Source organism: Musa acuminata, chromosome BXJ2-5 (genome assembly GCF_036884655.1).
Source record: "Musa acuminata AAA Group cultivar baxijiao chromosome BXJ2-5, Cavendish_Baxijiao_AAA, whole genome shotgun sequence".
In the NCBI taxonomy this organism is placed as follows: Eukaryota; Viridiplantae; Streptophyta; class Magnoliopsida; order Zingiberales; family Musaceae; genus Musa; species Musa acuminata.
Genome location: NC_088342.1, coordinates 39,509,495 through 39,532,366, shown reverse-complemented (window position 1 = coordinate 39,532,366; position 22,872 = coordinate 39,509,495). Strand labels below are relative to the sequence as shown.

General features: G+C 40.8%; 2 protein-coding genes and 2 long non-coding RNA genes across 5 annotated transcripts; 2 read left to right on the top strand and 2 right to left on the bottom strand.

Annotated features, from left to right (window-relative positions):
* Positions 1 to 1,315: 1,315 nt before the first annotated feature.
* LOC135611792 (transcription factor bHLH111-like) lies at positions 1,316 to 3,880 on the bottom strand. Of its 2 annotated transcripts, none has more exons than XM_065107428.1 (7): positions 3,250 to 3,880; positions 2,637 to 3,156; positions 2,420 to 2,539; positions 2,267 to 2,332; positions 2,118 to 2,183; positions 1,979 to 2,017; positions 1,316 to 1,888 (listed from the first exon to the last, which is right to left on the bottom strand). In XM_065107428.1, exons 1-7 carry the CDS (start codon positions 3,549 to 3,551, stop codon positions 1,718 to 1,720), a joined length of 1,284 nt encoding a protein of 427 aa, XP_064963500.1. In that variant the 5' UTR covers positions 3,552 to 3,880; the 3' UTR covers positions 1,316 to 1,717. The 2 variants fall into 2 exon arrangements, with proteins under 2 accessions (XP_064963500.1, XP_064963499.1); XM_065107427.1 differs by having other exon boundaries at positions 1,321 to 1,888; positions 2,267 to 2,338; positions 3,250 to 3,879.
* Positions 3,881 to 8,478: 4,598 nt separating this feature from the next.
* LOC108952858 (uncharacterized) lies at positions 8,479 to 14,963 on the top strand. The gene is made up of 4 exons (XR_010486663.1): positions 8,479 to 9,126; positions 12,774 to 12,823; positions 13,454 to 14,346; positions 14,470 to 14,963. It is a non-coding gene; the product is annotated as an uncharacterized LOC108952858 (long non-coding RNA).
* A 1,670-nt stretch (positions 14,964 to 16,633) lies between these two features.
* Positions 16,634 to 19,517, top strand: LOC135584299 (myb family transcription factor MOF1-like). The gene is made up of 6 exons (XM_065107426.1): positions 16,634 to 17,104; positions 17,185 to 17,261; positions 17,336 to 17,372; positions 17,511 to 17,652; positions 17,778 to 18,159; positions 19,051 to 19,517. Exons 1-6 carry the CDS (start codon positions 16,822 to 16,824, stop codon positions 19,330 to 19,332), a joined length of 1,203 nt encoding a protein of 400 aa, XP_064963498.1. The 5' UTR covers positions 16,634 to 16,821; the 3' UTR covers positions 19,333 to 19,517.
* Positions 19,518 to 20,307: 790 nt separating this feature from the next.
* LOC135611790 (uncharacterized) lies at positions 20,308 to 22,699 on the bottom strand. Its single transcript, XR_010486662.1, has 3 exons — positions 22,432 to 22,699; positions 22,278 to 22,338; positions 20,308 to 20,678 (listed from the first exon to the last, which is right to left on the bottom strand). It is a non-coding gene; the product is annotated as an uncharacterized LOC135611790 (long non-coding RNA).
* Between the last annotated feature and the right edge of the window lie 173 nt (positions 22,700 to 22,872).

Sequence of the window (22,872 nt, the reverse complement as noted above, 5' to 3'; positions counted from 1 at the left end):
TCATTGATCTACAAGAGAAACGAGTTTAAATATTTTACTTTCATACGTATAAGAATATTAATATAATTTTTAAAACTAGAAAGATCAAGATGTCAAAAATAACTAATTACAAAAGATCAAGATCAGGACTTCAACACTGCTGCATCATTTATAGATGGTCTCGTATCGTTCCATTTTATGATTGCACCTTCAAAACAGTCACGTCGTCAAGACGATTGCGCTTTCAAGTGCACAACATCTTCAGCATGGTCGTCTTGGCAAGACGACCATGTTTGTTTCCCAGGTCGCTGCTTCGTTAAGATGAATGTGCTGCTCCAAAAAGATCACACCTTACCAAGATGGCTATGCCCAAGATGAGCGTACCATCAAAACGACCATGCCATCTAGACAACCACATCGTCAAGTCGAGCGCGCCTCCAAGTTTCGTGCTTCGTCAAGATGGTCATCCCTTCAAGTCGATTCCAAGTCTTTACTGGCTACAACATTACTTGTGTCCCCATTCACCGTACCCGCCTATGATACCCGGAGGATCTGCCTTCTTCCTCACCCCTCGGATCCCAGTCATGGCTTCGTCCATCGTTTGCGGTTTCATCCGCCGGCCGCGACGTCATCACCGCCGGAGGCTGCGGCAGCCGTCCGTTGTTTCGTCGCCGCCCGAGGTCACTGCTGCCTGCGTTGCGCCGTTGTTGCCGCTACTGTGCTGCCTTGGCGGACACAACTGCTGCCAAGTGAGTTGTAATAGCTTTAGTCAAAAGGCCCACAGGTGGGACCGTAATGCCACCAAGCTTGTCAAAATATTTAATGCCTCCCCAGATGAACTGATGCCCTGTTCTTGTTTCCCCTCTTCTAACTCTCTTTGTTATCTGCTCTCAGTTTCATCCTATTAAGTAGCCACTCTTCAAAGAGAAAAGAAGAATTACGAAAAGTGACTTTTTTCTTCATCTTTTGGTCAGATTTTTATGCTTTTATATTGTTTGATACAGTCAAATTTGATTGACAAAATGACTTCAAGAGATTCATCTAACTTGACATATTTTTGGAGAATTGTTTCATAATAAGAAATTTTATGTAGAAAATGGTTGATTCATCTAACTTTTATGTTGTGTTTATATTAAACATATATATATATATATATATATATATATATATATATATATATATATATATATATATATATATATATATATATAGATGATTACTAGAATGGTAAAAGATCAAGACTTCAGAACGTTGACTTGGGTTGAAATCTTGAGGAGGGGGAGAAATTAACCTTTTTTGAGTTTTGCTTTGATAGAGAAGGAAAGGACGTGGAATTCTGACCTTTGTAGGTTAGAATCGATGAGCCTCCTGAAGAGGAGATCGGAATTAACTTGAAGGGGAGAAGGAAGGAGATAGAGATTGAAATGAAGTAGATAAGGAAGGAGAGTTCTTCACTTCATTGAAATGAAACATAACATTAGAACTGATCTATTCTATTTATATTCAATCTGAGTTCAATTATCTGCCTAAAGAAGTTCGTATTCTGACTCCCTGCAGTTGCTTATCCCGACCACCATCTCAAGAAGATCATCATAAAAATGCATCAGAGTCATCTGCTTCAGCTGGTACATTGTCCCTCTCAAAGTCATTCTAGACTCTCCAAATCAACTATCATCTTCACATAATAGTATCAACATAATTGCTGCTTCTCCGATAGATCCAATCAAAGAAAGCTTCTTTATCTGTACAAACAGCTTCTGTATGTTGGCATCCAGTAGTCCGGTCTGTTGCTCTCTCGATGGACTTGAGGGATGGAAGCAACGGGAACCAAGCAAAGCCCTCTACTTCTCAGATCGTACTTCGCTTCTGCCTTCTCCTTCCTCTCCAGTTCTCCCCATGAATTCTGCTCCTGAAATGGACCACTACACGATGAGCTATCAATGGCCTCTGTAAGAACTATATAGGATACTTATCTCTCTCTCTCTTTACTCTTTGGTACCTTACTAGCACTTGATTTCAGGTATGGTGCACTTAGCAACTGCATCAGCATGACCAGAGTTATTATCAGACTGATTCCTGCAATTTAGAGCTACGACTTGCATTGTTGAGCTTGAATCTCTAAATATTGGAGATGTTACCTGTACTTGCTTCTGTAAAACTGTGATGCAAGTGATGGTTTCCATTAGCACAGAAGCTTGATCTGTCTGATAAATGTCAGAAGAGAAGGTTGGATGAGTCTGTGGCATTTATATCTGCAGATGAACAATCTGGTGTAATTGGTCTTTACCTTCCCGAATGGTGACACAAGCTGCTGCAGAGCACTCACCTTTTCTGCTATCTTTACTTTGGGCTCCTGCAACTGATTCCAACATCAGAACGTTACCTTACAAGAACTTTGCTACTGAAAGCCCCACAAACAAACATGTCGTTGTTGACTGACCTTTTGAGATGAAACCATGGAGCCGTCGGGCTTCGGCTTCTTGAGGTGTGTCTTTGAACTGTCTTCGGATCTTTTCTTCTTCCCTTCAGTTGCCCTACTGACCTTGCCATTGCCTGTTATCTGCAAGGAGGAACGAGGGTTTTACCTTGAAGCAGCAATGTTCGATCAATGGGAATTACACGAAGGACAGAAGAATTAGTGGGTGGGTGGAACTCACCGTTGAGCTTTGGCACCTGTTTCCGTCACACGAATCCGAGCCGTTTACAGAAGGCTTCATGTTTAAGCGTCCGGCAAAAGAGATTCGGTCCGACAGATTTCTCCTGTTCGACCATGGCATATCGGACTCGTCGAGGCCGATCGGCCTCCGAAAGAACGGCGTGGCTGTTCCTTTCATACTGTGGTCGTAAGATGGGGGATAGCTTGTACTGTTTCCTCCTTCGTGCTTGGCACGCGAAGCATCGGAGGCCGAGTGGTGAGCCACCGGAGGACGACGATCGATGGAAACAGCGCATGTCGATGGTGCGATGTACTGATGTAGCTGTGGATTGGGAGGAGAGATGGACCAGTTGGTGACTAAATCTGACAGGTTATTTGGCAGCCCATCGCAGCTACTTAGATGCTTCTCCAAGCAGTTCAGCGAGGATGGACTCAGTTCCCAACTGGAACTCAGCACTTCAAGAGAGCTCTCTCCGTCTTCATGGCTGCTGCTGCGAGCCTCCCCATTCGTTCCGACGTTTCTGAAACATCCAAACCTACCTTTTTAGTTCAAGAAGAAGATGAATTCGCTCCACCGATAGTTAGCTCAATCAGAAGGCTACAGCCACACTTACAGTAGAAGTTGGCTCCATATATGGTTCTCCACCGGCGCCCCCACGAGTTCAGCGGATGAGGAGTCCATGCTGAGGGCAGAGTGGGTGGATGCATTGGTGAACGACGTGGTGTTGGAGATCGACGACCTATCAGCATCGTCGTACGACGACGAGCTGGCGTGGGCATCCGCCTGCGGCAGCGGCCACCGCCTCATGGTATTCCAAGAGGAGAAGGGGCTCGCGTGGATCTCCCACCAGTGGCCGGCCGCCGTCACCGAGCTGGCCACCGAGGCCTCGGGGCCTTCTTCAGCCATGGCATGCATGCTTTAGCTGGAGACTTGGGTTTATAAGTAGAGAATAGCCATTCAAAGAGAGGTATTGGTACTCCTGCGACATGAAATTAAGGGCTCGATGACTCACGAAAACATCTCCGAATATAGAGATAAGTATGTGGACATCCAAAACAATTGTGGCAGAGTGGGAGATGGAGGAGGTGGGACAGGGGAAGTGTGCAGAACTCGTGTTCTTCCCACTTAGCTTGTGAGGAATTATTATCGAAGGTTGGAAGGGGTCCATGAAGGTGTTAGCCCCATCGGGTTGTAGGTGGTGTTACATCTCTTTCTCCCACCCAACACACCTAAGGGAGAATATTATTAGCTTTCCATCCAACATCACTAATCTGATCTTTCTAACCAGTGTGCTCAGTTAAACGAAAATGATAACCATGAATAGCTGTGTTAATCTGATCATTGGTGTGGCGTACCTGTTGATGGCTTTAACCTTTTACTGTTGACAGCTTGAAGTGTTTCACATATACATACTTCCATTTCCTCTGAAACAAGAGATGGGAGTTGGAACTGCTTCCTTTACGAAGCACGTACTTGTACGTGCATGGTTATGTATGTTTATTATTGGCATGCAGACCAATATTGCCTTGAGATGGAGTTGAACCTAACTAAGAAACCCTATCACAACCCAAAGTAAAGAAGCGGAGTACAAGATTGGAGTACGATTGACCGTTTGGTATATTACCACTCGCTCCAGGAATTCAAGAACAGCCTGGAAATCTGATGGTGCAAGTGCAGTTTTCCATGAGAAGTGGAGAAAGAAAAAGGCACGTCCAGAGAGAGCAGAAGAATCTAAGTTGAAGGTGAGGCGGTAGCTGAAAGGAGTGCAAGAATGATGCCGTATAATCCAAAGATCACTCCGAGTTCTCGTAGCAGCAAAATTATGGCACAAGAAGAACAACCTGCAAGCTTTGGAGATGAGTGAGCTTGATGTAGACTTCGAAAACAAAGACACTAATGACAGTCTTAACTCTCGCTAAAATTCGTCGACAGAAGGACAAGATTTGCTGCAGAATAATACAACATAATCTCACCACAATCTAGTTATAGTCATCTCTGATGTTTCCTGCCGTGGAAGAACAGAGAATGAGACGAAGAAATGGGAGAGAGCTTTGAAGCTGCAGAATTCCTTCATGGACCAAGTGGCAACCATGGAGGGAGCAGAGCTTAGTGCAAGATGATGCTCCAGTTGGCCTCGCTTCGTTCACCTAGTCAATGTCCCCTACCAGAGGAACAAGTGTGACTCCTCCATTTCCCTTCATCACCCCATCAATCCACAAAGCAAAATGCTCAAAGTTAGGGGCAGCTTTTTTTACTTACTTTCATGCTAATATTCGCGAAGAACATCGAACCATGGGGAGATGATCAGTGAGCCCTAAAATCATAATTTGAGCATATGTTTATCTAAGTGTAAACCAAATTGATTTCTTTCTTTTCAATCTTTATATTAAGCAATGGCATGGCTAGGAAGTGGTCATAATTGAGTGGTGGCTTCCCACCTCAACCTTAGGCTCCCTGACATCTACTTCCACTAGAACTCGCTTTCAGACACTTGCAAGCTTCTGTCTCTCTCCAAAGGCAGTTTTCAGAGCCAGGGTTTCCAGCTTCTCCATCATCATCCACATCCATCGGTGCCCTAAATATTTTGTTAGAAGACAAATGCCAAGCTGACTCTATTAATCACATCAGTTTAATGCAAGCCTTGAGGATGACTATAAGCTTGAGCACCTCTGCACATACATTTCATAAACTAAACAAAAAGGAATGTTGTAATATGGACGTTGATAGGGAAATAATAGTGTTGCCAACTCACTCTGCCTCTAGCCTGCGGAAGCAACCTAAACAAAGGGATGGGCACCTCCCGCTAACCTCAATAGCCACCAACAAGAGAACAATCCATCGACCCTTACCTATCTAGACACCTGAAAAGAGGCTAACAAGGCTCATTTCTCGCCTTCCGTCCACTGGCATTCTCAATCACAACTGAGGGAAGACTCGCATGCATAAATTAAAACCCGACGACATGGCTCGACTTTTCTAGCTTCTCCTTCCAAACGAACAGCACAGAGGGCCATCTCTGCTTGTCCCGAAGAGGCCAATAACCCAAGCAAAATATGTCATCGTGATCATCCTATCCTGACGCCATCCTTCGCAGGATATATCCATTAGCTGTCACCATTAATGATCACCGAAACAAGGTAAGGAGCACCGTAACCCATTATCGGCTTCATGCCATTAACCACTCAAGTATAAAAGCTAAAGCCCTAGGGCCAAACAAGGGCAAGCAAGCTCCACTTATACTCTTGTGAGCTTTACTAAACTCTTTTTACTTCACCACATTACTAACTAAAGCATCGAAGGGGTTAGGTCGCCACTATTAATGATCACCCAAACAAGATAAGGAGCACCCTAATCTGTCATCGGCTTCACGCCACCAACCACTCAAGTATAAAAGCCAAAGCCCCTAAGCCAAATAGGGGCAAGCGGGCTCTACCTGTGCTCTTATGAGCTTTCTTAAACATTCTCCATTTCTCGATATTACTAATTGAAACATTGGAGGGGTTGGGTCACAACATCCCTGACGTTGACATTTATGCAAGACCTTAGCACTGCTATGGTGTTTCTCAGGAAGATACAGAGCACCCTTTGGAAAGGTCAAGGCACACCTCTAGACAGCTTCAGATCAATATAGGCCAACAACACCTCAGGAATCCATCTATCATTTCGACTTCTCACCCGTGTCATACCCTTGAGACCCACATGGACCCCTCTAATAGACCTACACCTTCAAGACTAAACATTTGCATAGCTTGATGATATATATTGAGCATGCAAATGTAAACCCATTTCTCTCTCTCTAGTGTTCCACAATGGCTTGATGATATATATTGAGCATGCATAGCTTGATGATATATATTGAGCATGCATAGCTTGCACTGCAGTGTGCATGAGCTGCTTGCATGGTGACTTGAAAACCATCTCATATTTGTCGAAGTTTGCATGACAATGATGAAGTTTGTTATGTTAGATCGACAAGTGGCAGCGTCGTCCCTCTAAAACATTTGCATCCATCCATGTCAAGCAATGGCTTTAGCAAGATAAACAACACAAAATCTCTCACTATCGCACCAATCCCTCGGCACATTAGGGCAAATTAATGCAACCAAAAGCCTAATGAGGCCATTATCTTCCTCAGTGGAACCCTTTTGTCGTGTAGTTCGAGCATTAAAGCTTGGGGAGCTTCACCCAGAGATGCACAACTGTCCACTGCAAGAGGTAGGAGGAAGAGACAAAGGAGGATCATACAGCAATAAGCACGCGAGACCTTCCAAAATGGAAAAGCTACACGACATATGAAATTAAGAGCAGGAGGAAGAGGAGAAGGTGTTGTTTACTTAATCACCAGCAACATAAGGAGAGCTTTATTCTAACACATGTTGACCCTGGTTTTAGGGCTTACAAAGCCTTTCTTTTGCTCATCACTTTGCCATTGGAGAAAGCATGGAAGGAGTTGTTTATCTCTGCAACCTTATCTTTTCAAATGCCGACTTCCCACTAAGGTTGGTAGGAGTGGGAGCTCCATGTAGGGTTGATGGAGACAAGAAAGGCTTCATGTGTGAGCCCGGTGGTGGTGTTGGTGGTGTATGAATAGTGTTATTGTTAAAGGAGCTTTAATAGGTGGGATGACATAAAGGTGTGGATGTGGTGGTGAGATGATGAGGTGGACTTTGGGCTGAAGAGGGATTTGATGGTCTCAAGTGCATGGGTGAAGTCTGAGGGGAAGAAAGTCAAAAGGTCAAGTAGACATTTGGAATTGGAGTGATGAGTGCAATTAGTTTGCTCAAATTGATTAAGCCATGTATTGATTATAAGGGATTAACAATTTCCCATATCAGTATCAAATGTGTATATAAATACAAATTTGTGTGGCAATCCAAATTTCCCCAAATTTAGTGATTTTTTGAAATTTTCTCATATTATTTTAATTTTCTGTAAAACGTAAAAAACCTTTATATATGCTATTTTAGTTCATATATGTTAATTGATCATTAGCATAATGATGTTAAATATAAATTGATACTCATACCCCTTTTCAAAAATATTGAAATATATGATAGGTCAAATAATTGATGAAAGCAAAATAGAATATATTTATTTTAGGTATTATAAAGTTTTAATATTAGTTAATGATTAATATTCATATAAGTGGGCTGAGCCTTTTCCTCTTCCGCTCTGCTCATTAAATCTCAGAGGCTAAATTGAGCTGGGCATAGACTAGAAAAGCCCAGCCCAATGAAGCACGCATTGGGCTAATTATAATCACTTAAAAAAATTACAATATTTATATTTATAAAAATAAAAATATTTAACTTTATTTATCCTAATGTGATTGATTTTATCGATAGAAAATATAAATCGGATCAAATTAATTTTTTATCATTATTTATATGTCATTCGTGATATCGATAAGGTCGACCACTACGTCGTTCTCGTCGATCACCATCACAATAATCACCCATAATATCATTGTTTATTATTATTATTAAAATTATCTTTTTATCTATATTTTTCATGTTATTCATATATCTTTTATCAGTAAAATTTAAATATATATTTTTTATAATTATAAAATTTTTAATATAATTTTTTTAAGTTTAAGGGTGAGATAGAAAAGAGCATTAATTAAAAAAATAAATATAAATTTTTTAAATCTAAAAATCCGGAGGCTAAAATGGTAATCAGCCCTCTTGGCGTCACCGAGCTCGACAATGGCGAGCAATGTTCCCGCCATCGAGGCACGCCTGCATACGCTCCTACCGTCCGTTGCTGTCTTTGGTTGGCATCATCAGCGGAGCAGATTTCGAAACCCTAATCGGCAGGCCCTCCCTTTTCTTCGACTACCTCGTGGGCCGATGACAATAATGCCGTGGCCCGAGGTGCCGCCCTGGACCCGTTCAAGTCCTCTTGCTCCTCGGTGGAACGTCGAGACCCACAAATCGGTCGTAGAGGGCTAGCGAGGAGGTAGAGGGGGATGAAGACGGCAGAGAGAGTGAGACCAAGGTCGACGACCGGGCCCTACCATCTCCGGCTATCGATTCCTCACCCACGTTAGGAGCTCTAGCAGCGGTTTCACCGCAGGATCGGCGGAGATGCTGTTGCTCCCGACATCTTTGGGGTTGGCCGTGAGGACGACGCGGAAAGGAGGTAGTTTTCTAAGCAGCGGGAATTGGAGAGGGCGGAAAAGCTGGAGGAGGCAAAGCGGGATCCGGAAAAGAGGCTCATAGTCTCCAAAAAGCATTCTTGAAAGGCTTCCATCAGCAGACTTTGTGGGCGTGAAGGTCCATGATGTGTTGAAGGAGAAGAGGAGGCAACAGAAACATGCTTAGAAGTGGAAGGAGATACTCAAGAACACAGAGAGGTTAGGGTATATTGAGAAGAGGGATAAGAAGCTCTTGTGCCCGGGGTTCAAGAATTGCGAAGTGGAATATGCCAAAGAAAAAACTGTTGCATGTACAAATTGCCCATGGTTTTGAAGTCTAATAAAGAAGAGGTAATGCAGTCTTTTTCTTGTCTTTCTGCCTATGTTATCTGACAAGTTTCAGCATTTAACAGTGGATCCAAGTCAGTATTGTTATTAGCTAAATGAATTCGTGTCTGTTTGGTTATTATTGAAAAACTGGTGCCAGTTCTAGTATTTACCTAGAGTTAATGTACTTTCTTAACCTGCAGTAGAAAAGATTCAAAATTTTTATTTTGTGTGACTTCTAGTGTTCTTGGTCTTGCTATGATATGTGGGAATATATATGGAATTAAAAATTACTTTCTCCCAATACAAAAAATTGAATGTTCTGTTGTAAATACTCAAGGCATGAGACCTTCGTACCATTGAATTCCATTTTTGTGTAGCTTATCTTTTGTGATTATAAGTTGATCGAGTCTCTTGCCATGACATGGAAGTGTTCAATTCACAAGCAGCAGGAAGGTGTTGTTATGTTAAACTTAAAACTCATGTTTTAGACTTGTGATACCCATTAGTGAGTGAGGCCTGGAAGTAGAAGCTTTATACATGCGGCGAAGCTAGAGAGAGGTAGCGAATATGGAAATAGCTACTTAATCTTTATAAATGATTATCGTTGGTCATTGTTCTGATTCCAAGCATGGATGCCGAACCATTTTGTTAACTTGTATGTTCACTAGTCCACCTTGGTTTGCAACGGTTCCTGAGTCAGAGAAAACCAGGGAGGACTTAAACAAATGGCATTGGGATGACCAACTTCTATGGATTTTTTCCTCTAATGGTGAGAGTGGAAAAGGAAAACCCTGGGGAAACATTTGAAGACAATCGTTGAGGTATTCATGGAGGACTTATTCTTCTTTTTCTTTCCTTTTTTTCTGATCTGGTTGGTCTGGTCTGCTTGCATAATTTGGCACACTGGTTTTCACAGGGTCTATATCAAGACAATTAGGGGCTGGGCATGGGTCCAGCACTGGTATTTGATACCTTGGTTTTAAGTGGTCTGTAAAGGTTCCTGAGAGTTGTTTTATTTTTTCTATAGCTTATAACACACTATGTTTATAGTCTAGAGGAACTTTACTGTTTGCCCCAATATGATTATTGTATGCCAAGAAGACGATACCTTATGCAATCAAACATTTAAATCCATCCATACAGATATTACATAAAATATCATAATTGTAGTTACATCTTTCTCAAATAACCACGTTACATGAACAATTGAGCTCTCTGGTTATGCAAAATGTTGGCAGTTAGAACCAATTTTAGTTTATTATTCTAGCCTAAGATTTTAAGTTGTTTTTGGAATTGTTATATGAAATTAGGAATGCTTGGCTATCATTTATTGTCAACGATCCTCTCTGCTTGCTTATGATATGCGGATGAATAAAATCGGGCTGCTGCATTTATTGTCAAGGAGACACTGCAGCGGTGCTGGCCCATGATTAATGAGATTCCATTTTATCTTAGCAGTACTATAATAGCAATGTAGCAAATTGTCAAGGAGACACTGCAGTGGTGCTGGCCCACGATTAATGAGATTCCATTTTGTCTTCTTCTTTTCTATTGTTTGTTCCCTCTTTCTTTTTCTTTTTCTCTCTGTTGACTTGCAAACTATACCTAAACAATTTGCGACACTGCTATTATTGTACTGCTACAATGCCATGATAAGTTTCTATAGTACTATTTCTAGTACATTAGCTTTGCTATAGTACTGGTTATAGTGCTTTTCTTGTACCTTTTATATTACTTCTATAGAGTATCTATTGCAAAAAAAATTTAGCACCATATTTTATTTTGTTTAAACTTTAAAGTTCGTTATCAGGTCTACTTTGATTAGTACTCCATCTCTCACAGAACCCTCCTCCATCCTGAAAATTTAACTAAGAAAGTCCAGCACAACCTTTCCAATCTTCCTCATGTATCTTGACTTGCATAGAAATCCTCTGTTACACTTTTATCTTGCATCGTTCGTGAATCCAAATTTTAATTTAGTATTACTCTACCAAAATCCTTGTTCTTCCTTTATAGTCATGCCGACGCTTGTGATTTTAGTAGCTTTTTTTAAGGCTCCCTTTCAGATGTCCTGTTTATTAGAGTTAGTTGATGTCTATATGAGTTTTATGTTGCACATCTCTTACGGTGAACACAAATAGTGATTGTCTTTTATGATACCATTAGTTTATCTATAAAACCCTAGCTTCTAAGAATTTTCTAGTGAAAGCTTGGTGATTGTTGTGATTTACCTCCCTCAGCATGATTGGTGCCTTTAGTTTTCTGCACTTTGGTGAAAATGCTTTATGCTGTTATGCTAACATTAAGCATACACAAGACACTAGTTTTTCTTTTATAAATTTCACTGGACTATTGGATATATGTGGTAACATTCTTTTGCAAAGCCAAGAACCTAGTATGTCTTATATTAGTGCCTGTAGTGAACCAGATGGTCCCTCATGTGCTTCCATTTGTTTATCATAGCAAGACTATCGATCATATGTACCAGCAATAAATGGATGCATATATGTGGTGATATGGTGTATGAATACAGTTATGCCAAGAAAGTAGAGATCTCTCTTTTGGCTTGTTTCCAAGACTGGAAGGGAATCAGCAATGGTCACATTATATTGTGGTAGATACAGATGTTTGGATATAGGTTGGTAGATACAGATGTTTGGATTTAGGTCTAAGTGTTATGACAAGTTCCAAAGCATCATGTATTAGCCATGGCATGTTACTGTTCCTCAGATGTGCTGAAATTGAAAACTTCTGATCATGTGACAAGAGCCATATGTGGATTGATCAAGTCCCTGCAAGTACATTTCACATTGTACTGTACAGGATGAACATAGACACACAGAGTATGAGTGACAAGCTAATTAAACTGTGCTGTTCATAGGTTCATAGGTGGGTATAGTGCCAGTAAACTACCATAAATTAAATATATACTGTAGTATACTCTATCCAAACCCTAGGAGAAAAAGAAAAGATAATATTAATTATACCTATTATACATATCTGGTTGTTTGTTGCCCAGCATAAGCCGACAATAACTCAGGTCATCGACTGCCAAGTCAAATCACCATTATTGATATGAGATCTGTCAAATTGGCAAGTAAGCACCATAAAGGAAGTCATGTGATGATGAATTTTTTCTCATACACCTGTTGTGAAATAAATTGACAGACATTTCTGAAAGTATAACTCCATTAAAGAAATTTGTGCCATATTAGGTGTAGGTTTATTCCTGTCAATGGTTTTCTCCTTTATTATAGACACCATGATCACTCTATTGTTCTCATGTAACTGGAAAACTATAGTTTCTTATTCTATTTTCTCCATTGTTAAACTGCGACCTTCTCTTTTACCAACTCTGGCTTTATATATGATGACAGCTATTTTAACTGCTTTGCTGATATTGAAAGCTAATGATGTTTGTGTTCAATAATGAAAGTCAGCAGAGCTCATGGAATAATCATGATTTGCAACACCAAATAAATGCCTGCTATTTTAAGAAACATTTATATTTCATTGACCATCTTTTTTCTGAGATAGTTGTGTATAACTACTGTGGTTTAGATTACTAATTATTAGTTGTTGTCTCATACAAGTTAAAATGAAAAGACCACCCCTCATTTGTTTTGCAAGATCTTTTCTTATCCTCTTTTTTTTTTTTGTGAACTTAGGAGTCTGGATTTCAAATTTCAAGGACACCATCTACAAGGACCAAAGAAGGGTTTGTATCACCAGACAACCTTGACTCAGATAAAGCTGACTTAATGTTGTTATTTGGAGCATTGAGCAATCCAGTTTCACTTCAGACACATATGAGTAACTTATGACTTGAAGAAAATCAATCAAAAAATTAATGTAGTTAAGGAACAAGATGCAAAAGATTAATGTGGTTGAGATGGGAATGTTGAGGTAGATATATGTGATTAATAGAAAATATATTAATAAAAACTGTTGTCATCAGTGAATAATTAGGTGCGATGATGAGATGAAATGATTCAAATTAATGGTGTCATAGGAGGTAGAGAAAGACCTAAGAAAACTTAGTTAGAAATGATAAAGAGATATTACCTCAAATGGAGCCAACACCAGAAGAAGATTCATGCACTCAACACTAAATAGTTGGGGATTACTGCTTATTGTTGTTGTTTGTAATACAAAGAAATGTTTCAATTGCATTAAGCCAAATTTTATGGTTTACATGACAGTGCTATTGAGCATTGTACGAATTTCTCTTGGCAGTTTTGAGAGATACAATCTGAAAATATGAATGAATCCAAAAAAGTCTCGGCAGCATTGCAAATGTCTATCTGCACCTACTGAATTTCTGATTAGTGTGGTTTACTGCCTGCAGAAATCCATTGGCCCCATTTCCAGCAGCATCTAAAAGATGGTCAGAATCATTAACAATATGCCTCGTCATGTGTACATCTGACGATGCCCATGGAAGGTGATGGGTGGTCCTGAGAACTTGTGGCTCTGATCCTGCTTTGTGGTCCACATGTTGTTGCTTGTGTTGTTTATGAAGCAACAAATCAGTACATCAGTTGCTCAGAAAGACATGTAATTTTATGTAGTCATTCTTGCCTTTCAGAACTGCCCTATGGCAATTTTTGATCTCAACAAACAGTCTATACCCTTTTCATCTTCCTCGTTATCCAACTGATTCCTCCAAACAGAGAAAAGTCATTGATCCTCTTTGAACGTTAGATGGTAGTTCCTTGGTTTAATCACTTGAACACAATCTTTTGTAACCTTGAACATTGTCTGAACATGTTATTTCTTTTGAAGTTTTAGTGGTTGGATATTCTGTGAACTGCTAAATAGTGTCTTACTAAATGATGAATTAGCAGGCAATATAGGGAATTTACCATGATTGAAGTCAACTCAATAGAATTTGCCATGGTCAGACATCATGTAGCCATTCTGAAGTAACAATAGAATGTTATCAGACTACTTACTTGTCTTTAAGTCGATTCGATAGTGAAGTGGTGCTTCTATCTGTTGCTCTGCGATTGAATAGCTTTTCTCTTGGATGTGTCTTTGCCTGGATGTTAAGCATACCATTGATGGTTGTTGATGGCTGGGAACAGCAACCTGTATACTGTTTCATATCTCACTGATGTTTTCTGTGGTTGTTTAGATTCAAACAAGAACAGCCAAAGACAAAGCAGATAAAGGTTGATATCAAGTGTCGTGATTTCACCAAATGGGTTATGCCAGAGGACAAAGCAGGAAGGCCAACAAGTAATTACTGTTAAACCAGTTTTATTAGGTTATATTTGATTTAGGAAGAAGCTTCCATTTAGAACCACAGTTTGCTCATTTCCTTGTATGTGTTTTGACTAATTCCATGAAGATTGGCTACAGGGGGAAGAGGACAGCAGCATGAATGCACAATGGAGGACAGTCTTCTGAGCTGAGCTGAGCTGAGGCGAAGTCATGATGGCATTGTGGCGGTGGGGAGGAGCGGATTGCAGTGGCGTTCCTTTCGTTCCCACTCCGGGCAAAAAGCTTTGACCCTTTGCTGTCGATCTGTGAAAGCAGAATCGCAGAGAAGACACGAAGATGAAGGCAAACTGGTTTCCCGCTGCATGCACTCGACGATTTGTCGTCGTGGGGTCTCCTCGAGCCTCAGTGCCATGCAACGTGCTCTTCCATGTCTCTCGCCGGCCAACCTCTGAGAACTCTCTCTCTCTCTCTCTCTCTCTCTCTCTCTCTCTCCCACATTGCCATCTAATTGCTATCATAGCACCAAATCAGAATGATAAGTAGCCTTGTAGAATATTTCCCCAAACTGCATATGATTAAGGTCTTCCTACTATAAACAATAGTCGCTTCAAATACTATCTTGATTTTGGATATTTGTCATTTTACTTTTTCTCTTTATACATTTATTTACTTGAGCATGAAAAGGAACATTGGCTGATGATCAATTTGACGTTAACAACATCATCGGATGGATAGGCAGCAGCTGCGACAATTCTCCTTTTGATTTGTTTTCCCAGCAATAGCCTGCATCCGTCCTGCCCACCATCACTCCCGTCTGCAGCAACTCCCATCATTCCTTCTGCTGCTGACCCCTCTTTAATGCCGACAAAAAGAACTATGCTCTGCACAGATTTAGGTTCATGGAAAGAACACCCAGCTTTCCTTTTTTCCCTCTCTTTTCTCTTTTCTCTTTCTCTCCTTCGTTTTAATTAATATGTCGAGATTCCCAGCTCAGTTTACTTGTTTCTCATGGCTCCCTTTAATGTCATTTAACACCTCTTTTATACATTTATGTATATATATACACGCATATATCTATCTATCTATCTATCAGTAATTTGAGCCTCTTGGCAGAAACTATTTGTCCAGGGCAGTTCAAGGGCTAATGTCAGGGTTGGGTTGCAAAACCAGACAAGGCATCTTCTTCTTCCCTTGTTTCAGAAAAGGAGGTTGGAGTACAGTCCTATCAACCTATCTGTAATGGATTCAACATGGTTGGCAATCAACAGTGATGCAGTTGCTGCTCTAATCCACCATGTGAGACTGCCCATTCAACGGATAAGGTAATGAGTTGATGAGCTAGATTTTGCTGTGGTTCACCCTTGGTTTCGGTCTCCTGCCTGCATGCATGCATGCAGTTCATGTTGCCCGGTGCTCCTCCCATACCTATCATGAACTTACAAGATGATGGATAGAGAGACATCCAAACTAAAGCTGTTCCATCTCATTATTATTATTATTCCAGTTTGCTTTCTTTTACCTCTCTCCTAACATTTTGCTTTCTCAGTGAACAAGCTATAGGCCATAAAGAGAAGACCTCACAGCTCCGAAGTCCACAAAGTCCAAAGACCTTGGCACCAACCCTACCATCCCTTTCTTTATTAGGTCTGCCCAATTCTGCATGGAGGCAGGAAGAATTTTCAGAAGTAGCCAGCGACTGACTAGGCTTTGAAGTACTCAACTGAAAAGAAAGCAATGAATACTTTTTGCCTCTTTGTTCGGTTCTATTCTTTCACACAATGTCTCATGTGACTGTGCTACAGCAGCATCCACCCACCATCCATCCCTATGTTACAACACCTGTGTGAACTCAGCTTGCTTTCCAAAAAAGTTATTGCTGGTTGTGATTGATTTCAAAAGGCCAAGACACCAATTTAACTGTGTAACAATGTTGTGCTCCCAGGCCTGCCTCGTAGGGTTTCAGGACTTGGTGGTGAAGTCAGTTCATAGTTTATCCCAACAATGGATAGGTGCACCCACACAGTTGACTTTGTGACAAGAAAGATATGAGGTTTGACACATTCAAAGCATTAGTAGTATATTGAATCTGATAGAAAAATCCTCTCACTCAAAACCAGAAAGGGATAGAAAAGGGCAGTTCACAACACAAAAAGAGGCTTGAAACCAGAGTGGTAAAGAAATCCTGTGTTCAGAGATTCTATAGCTGTTCTCTTGGCTGCACAAATCTCTCTCTCTCTCTCTGTCCTGCCATTGCCCTATCCCTGTCCCTTGTGTGGTGAGTCAAAAGTTCTGCCCGGGTGCAATAATCATGTTTATTTGGAGGAAAGTGTAGTGAAACCCTCTCTTTTCAGGTGGAGGAATAGAAAGCATATCATAGACAGCCCAGCAGAAATTTTTTTGTCTTCTCTCTCTCTTTCTCTCTCTCTTTACTCATTAAATCCTCCTAATAATGTCTGCTCGTGATCTCAGTAATCCTCGACAGTCCCAACGATGTTTAGATGCCCGATGTTGTCAATGCTCATGTTTTATGCACATGGTTTCGTCATGATCTTGAATTGTGCATGCTTTTTCCCTGTTAATTCTTCTATTACAAGCTATAAATATGTTCCAAACCTGCGAGGAAGAGAAGACGAGGTGAGCGAGATGGGAGACTTTGGGAGGAATAGTGGTGCGGTGAGACAGTACACAAGATCTAAGGTTCCTCGGTTGAGATGGACTCCTGACCTGCACCACTGCTTCGTTAACGCCATTGAAAGGCTTGGAGGCCAAGAGAGTATGGCTTCCGCTTCAATCATCGATGAGTTCTTCCTGTGGTCTGCCTGCCTTCCTCATTGCTTTCCTCCTTGTCTGCAGAGGCCACACCGAAGCTCGTGCTTCAGATGATGGATGTCAGAGGTTTGACTATATCACATGTGAAGAGTCATCTCCAGGTAGGATTCGATCTTCCAATGCATCTTTTGATCTCTTCATGGTTTCTGATATAGAAAGGTATGGTTCTGTTCAGATGTATAGAAGCTTGAGGAATGACATGGGCAGGCAAGGTAAGATGATGTGCCTTCTTCTATCTTCTTCTTGCCATAAACATTTGTGTCCCACTGTAATTTCTTCTTCCTTCCCTTCACTGCTGGCATGAGGTGGGAAGAAAGCCTAACACACTATCTCAACTTGCTTGTCATTAGAATTGCAAGCGAGAAAGCACCTGTGCTTTGACAATGATGGCAACGGTGATGAGCGAAGTGATGATGCTTCATGCACCGACTCAAAGCCCACTACGGAGTTCCAGTCTCGGTTCCTGTACGCTACTCTCCCTCCTGTGAAAAGGTTGGCAAGCTATCGTCGAGCTTTTTGATCTCCACTTCCAACAGTGACCGTCACATTGTGAACAGATTACCGAGTCATCTTCTCAGCTCACTTTGCCCTAATCTTTGCTCATCCCTTACTAATAGACAATGTAGCCAAGGCGTGGTGGAGAGAGTCACCTCCTGGTCCTGCTATGACACTTGCATGCAAGCCTTGGGTGTCGAGGGTGGAGCACAGGAGCAAGGCCTCTGGTGGCAGAAAGATGCTGCTCCCACCAAGGCCTTTCATCATCCAGCTCCCAAGCTCAAAGTTCCAGGATCTAACAGACAATGCAACCAAGGCGTGGTGGAGAGAGTGTCCTCCTGGTCCTGCTATGACACTTGCATGCAAGCCTTGGGTATCGAGGGCGGAGCACAGGAGGAAGGCCTCTGGTGGCATAAAGATGCTGCTCCCACCATGGCCTTTCATCATCCAGCTCCCAAGCTCAAAGTTCCAGGATCTAGGGCAGAAGAACCCATCCCTTTTCAGGTAAATCAAAAGGCGAGGAACAACCCTGCAATCCCAGTGTTCTTCACACTGTAAAGCTTTTCTTCCTGATCCTTGTAGTGTTCTTTAGCTTTATCATCTCCTGCAGTGACTCTTTCTTGACCATCTTGCTTAAGTTTCCTTTGTTGAGCTCTTGACATGACCATGACCTGCAGTGGAACTTGGCTTTTCACTGTTCTTTTAGAGGGAGACTGTTGCCCCTACATGTACTATATACCCTTTATGACCACAATATTCTTCCTGATTTCATTCTTGCTCTCTAAATCTAAATGCTAATACCAACTTCCTGCATTGCATTTCTGTTAGTATGTTGGATCATTATTATACTTATGCATAGGCATCCACATATCTGTAATCCAAAAGGATAAAGACACACAAACACAACAAGCTATGTAAGTGAACTACAGTGAATGTGCTGCTTAAAAGATGTACATTGGAGTCCCACCTATGGTAGATTTGTCATATATAATTATGATAGACAAGTCAGTCTATGGTTATACTATAATGATTAAGTAATAGAAAGAAATCTTATTGGTAGTCACAGCATGATAATTTAATTCAACTTTTAACCTATCTAAATCTTTAGTAGTAGTCATACCTATGAATATGATGACCACAAAGGAAGTGATATGACATGTTCTGCTCCTCATGACTTCCCAGCTCTGAGTAAAGCAAAGAGGACTAACTGTAATCAGTAAAATCTAAGCAAGTCGATTACCTCCAATCTCCCATTTCCTTTTTCTTCTTCTTCTTCTTCTTCTTCTTCTCTTTGTAAGAGTTCCTTGAAGCATGATTGAACATTGAGTGAAAGGCTTATCATTCTTGGAAGTGTTATTCGACCAGTTTATTTGACTTTGGAAAAGCTGATGACAGGCTAACATTCTAAATCACAAGCAGCATTGCCAAAAGAGCTTCAAAGATGGATTCTACAAGTGCCCAGCAATCAACGAGGAGACATTGGAAGGTGAAGAACCCCACGACTGTTCGTTGTCGCTGTCCTTATCGTTGTGTTCCACTCCAAGGAGCGCCGTGGCGAGCAAAGCAAGTCTTGGCTTCTTTTCTTCCTCAGGTAGAAGCATTACTGAATGCTCAGGTTGCTGTGATGGCGGCCAGAGAGTTAATTTGGAGCTCTCCATGTCTATCTGCGGCTCTTAAAGATAGCTACTTGTAGATCTGTATCTTCACCTCAGGCTCATCCTGTTGTTTGTGCCATTGCGAGACAATGGTTGTATTGGAACACATAGATGGATTAATTGGAGCTACTGAGCTATTAGAACAGCATACTTGCTTGCCAAAAAGCTACTGCTGTGAATGGTGGCTGCATTTTTACTGTGTAGTGTTTTGCTACATTTTGGTTGTATTATCTCTTTCTCTAAGAAATAAAACATTATCTTTCTGTATAACAACACAACCTCACCATCATGCCAGTCTTTTCTCACTAATTATAGTTTCTACACTGTTTTGTTAGTCCCTACCAAAAGTGTTTTGAGTAGGTTCAGATCCTTCTTTACCACATAGTAGCACTCATTTCAATGTGTGTTCTACATCCATCCCACTTTGAGAAACTTTGAGATGAGTGCACGCAATTGATCACTCATAAATTCACTATGTGAGGTAGGATGTATGCTTAGTATTCACATGTATTACAAGGCAATTAAGACAAGCAAGAAACAAAAAAAATGAAGAGTTGAAATACTTCAAAAGCACTTCAGAAAACATGGATAAAGGTGTCAACACAGTTTAGGTTTTAGGGTTTCTTGGCACTGTGCCAAGAGGTCTGATCATGTCATTAATCATTGGAAACCATAAAGAAGGTTTTCAATCATTCTACAGTGCCCTACTCAGAAGTAGTGTTATGTTCTGAACCAGAATAGAATCATTGGTCAATTGCTGATACTGTTCTACCACAGAAGGTACACGAAGGTGCTCAAGAAAAGCACTCCCATCTTCCACATCAACCTTGCTGTCTTCCAATTATTCAAATTCTATAGGTAGTGCGAGCTATAATGGCACATCCTAAATGCCAAGAGAAAATTTACATTTATAGTGTGATAATCACATAAAACCCACTTTATGGTTTAGAGGAGATGATAAGTGTCATCATTGCTGTTCTTTATTTGATCCCATCCATGATCATTGCTAACAAATAAAGATTGACATAGGACTAACAAATACAAGATTTAGTATCCTCTATCTCTTCTTGATACAGACTATTAATGGAATAAGAAGGAAACAGTGAACTCTATAGACATGTCATCAAATGGCAAAAAATGAAGCCCTGGAGGAAAAAACAGTGACCTTACGTCATCTTAATTATTCACCTCAGCTAATCTAAGATGTCAAGAATTTAAATGCCTCCTTGTGACCTTTATATCAGCAACAAGGATCATGCGCAGAGCTGAGGCTTGGTAGTGATAAGTTCAACTGGAAGAACAGATACTGCAGACACTAATGATCCATGTGATACACCTGAAACCGGTTGTCGTTCTACCAGCAGACACCTGAAGATCATAAATGGCAACATAAATATATAAACTGCACAACTACGAAATATGATGGTACAATGACAAATCATGCATAACAAACTTATGTACTCCTGCTGATATAAAGGTAGTAGCTTCTATTTTGTGCAAACAGAGGCCGAGAAGTACCCATTAGGCTGGTGATAATGACCTTTGAATTTCCAAGATTCTAGGAAGGTAGGTCTTACAAGCTTGTAGGCTTCCCATTAATGACCAGCCATCAGATTATTCCTAGACACATGGACTCTTGCTGGCACATAAGGCTTACTTTTGAGAGATGTGACATCACTAGGAAAGGGAAGGAGTTGAATCAGCATAACAAGCTAATATAGCTCATATTTATTTTTCAGGTCAACAGTACAAATAGACAGAAGGATCAATTACACAAGGGACTCTTATCCTTAGTAAATCTCATACACTCCTTTGTGACATGACTTCTTTGCACGAAAAAGATTGTCAACCAATAAGTATCGGTACAAATTCAAGGTAAAAAGAGTAGAAGAGAAACTAAACATAGGATTTGAATTAGTACTTGAAATACATATTTAAGACATGGGCAAACATCAAAGGCATATCTCACTGAATCAAATGCAAAAGGGAATCATTTTCAATCAAACATCACAATGTATTCACCACTATGATGGATGAGCATAAGAATATAGAGTAGAGACTATGATAAACAGATAATGCAAAGTGGGGCAAAGAAGTCTCACTGGCCATGACAAGAGAAAGACAGTGACTGGCGAGTAAAGATGATAATGAAGTATAAGACAACATAGGGTACAAGAAAAATTTTGTGGTTTCTGCCAATACATACATGATATGCCACTCTTTTGGCCATGGCTCGTCTTATCGATCCATACCGATATACCGATTAGTCATCAGTGTGGTATGTACCAATGTACTAACACACGGTATGGTAAGGTACCGATAGACTGATATGTATTGCTTATACTGGTCCCCTATTGGATCGGTATGTACTGCTCGTACCGAGCGGTCCACCGTGGTATGGTGGACCTTGCTTTTCGCAAACAATCTATCTACTCGAATATTTGCAATATGTCAATCTCAATAAGGTACCATGTACAATTACAATCTCTGTAATTATATGTGTAGGTAAACCATTTTTAGATAACAAAACACAAACAAAAAACCACAAAAAGGCTTCACTGAAGCAGGAGAGAACTACTTACGATACAAGGGAACTCCAAATATAGACTAAGTAGCCTTTATTACTTTGTTGGAAGATATTAATACAAAGACCAAAATTTTATCTTTAGCTCCTTTCTTTGCATATTGTCTCCGTTTTTCCTTCAACAAGTAGTTGCCAGTAGTGTATATTGTTGCTCTGTATACTCCTTTTAATTCCTCAAAGTTCAATTTACTTTACTAATCTATTAGGAAGCAGAGAACAACCAGCAGAGTGGGATAAAAGTCTTATTGGACAGTGATCTATAGTTCATCAACAACTTGTCAAAGAACAACTATATTCAAAGATACTCATATGATGTTAAGAGACAATTCCGCACTTATCTACCGATCCAAATCAAAAATGGAATTTGAGGTGAAAGAAGTTACCTTTCTTTTATACCAACTCTATAAGAATGGATCTTTTGCGGCTAGCATCCAGTGGCAATGTCTGACAATCATGCAACAAATTGAGCGACTTAGATTCAACTTCCTGCCACCAATAATCTTAAACTAGAAGATACCAGCATAAGGGATTCGATACCAGAACAGGAATCTGAGTTGAACAACGGGAAGCCGAAGGTCATGAGGCACGAGATTAGGGTTCCAAAGAACAGGGCTTAGATGCAATTAGGGTCATTCAGGGTCGCCGGAGACTAGTTGGAAAGAGACCTCGTTCCGGAAGCGAGCTATGGATCCGCGGGGGAGGAAGGCGGGGCGAGGATTCCGCGACCGCCTTCCCGTCGGCCAGAGACACGAGTCAACTTCGACTTCGACCGGTGGTTTCCTTATGACAAGCTGAGCTGCTCGGAACCACACAGCAAACACCGAAACATGGGAAACATCGACGTGGCCTCCACATTTATCTACGTGTATTCGACGATGACGTCACGTCGATATAATCCCCTCTTTCGTAACTCAAGTCGGCATCAAAGTCGTGCAACAAGAATGATTACATTTAAAGCTCTGAAGGTTAAAAATAAAT

What these genes read in the sequence shown, in the direction of transcription:
- LOC135611792 (XM_065107427.1), bottom strand. Translation starts at nt 3,551, where the DNA reads ATGCATGCCATGGCTGAAGAAGGCCCCGAGGCCTCGGTGGCCAGCTCG. An exon ending in CCATGGTTTCATCTCAAAAG is followed by an intron (nt 2,339 to 2,419) that starts GTCAGTCAACAA and finishes TGTTGGAATCAG; the next exon opens with TTGCAGGAGCCCAAAGTAAA. An exon ending in TTGTGTCACCATTCGGGAAG is followed by an intron (nt 2,184 to 2,266) that starts GTAAAGACCAAT and finishes GACATTTATCAG; the next exon opens with ACAGATCAAGCTTCTGTGCT.
- LOC135584299 (XM_065107426.1), top strand. Translation starts at nt 16,822, where the DNA reads ATGTTTAGATGCCCGATGTTGTCAATGCTCATGTTTTATGCACATGGT. An exon ending in ATGTGAAGAGTCATCTCCAG is followed by an intron (nt 17,262 to 17,335) that starts GTAGGATTCGAT and finishes GGTTCTGTTCAG; the next exon opens with ATGTATAGAAGCTTGAGGAA. An exon ending in ACTCTCCCTCCTGTGAAAAG is followed by an intron (nt 17,653 to 17,777) that starts GTTGGCAAGCTA and finishes CCTTACTAATAG; the next exon opens with ACAATGTAGCCAAGGCGTGG.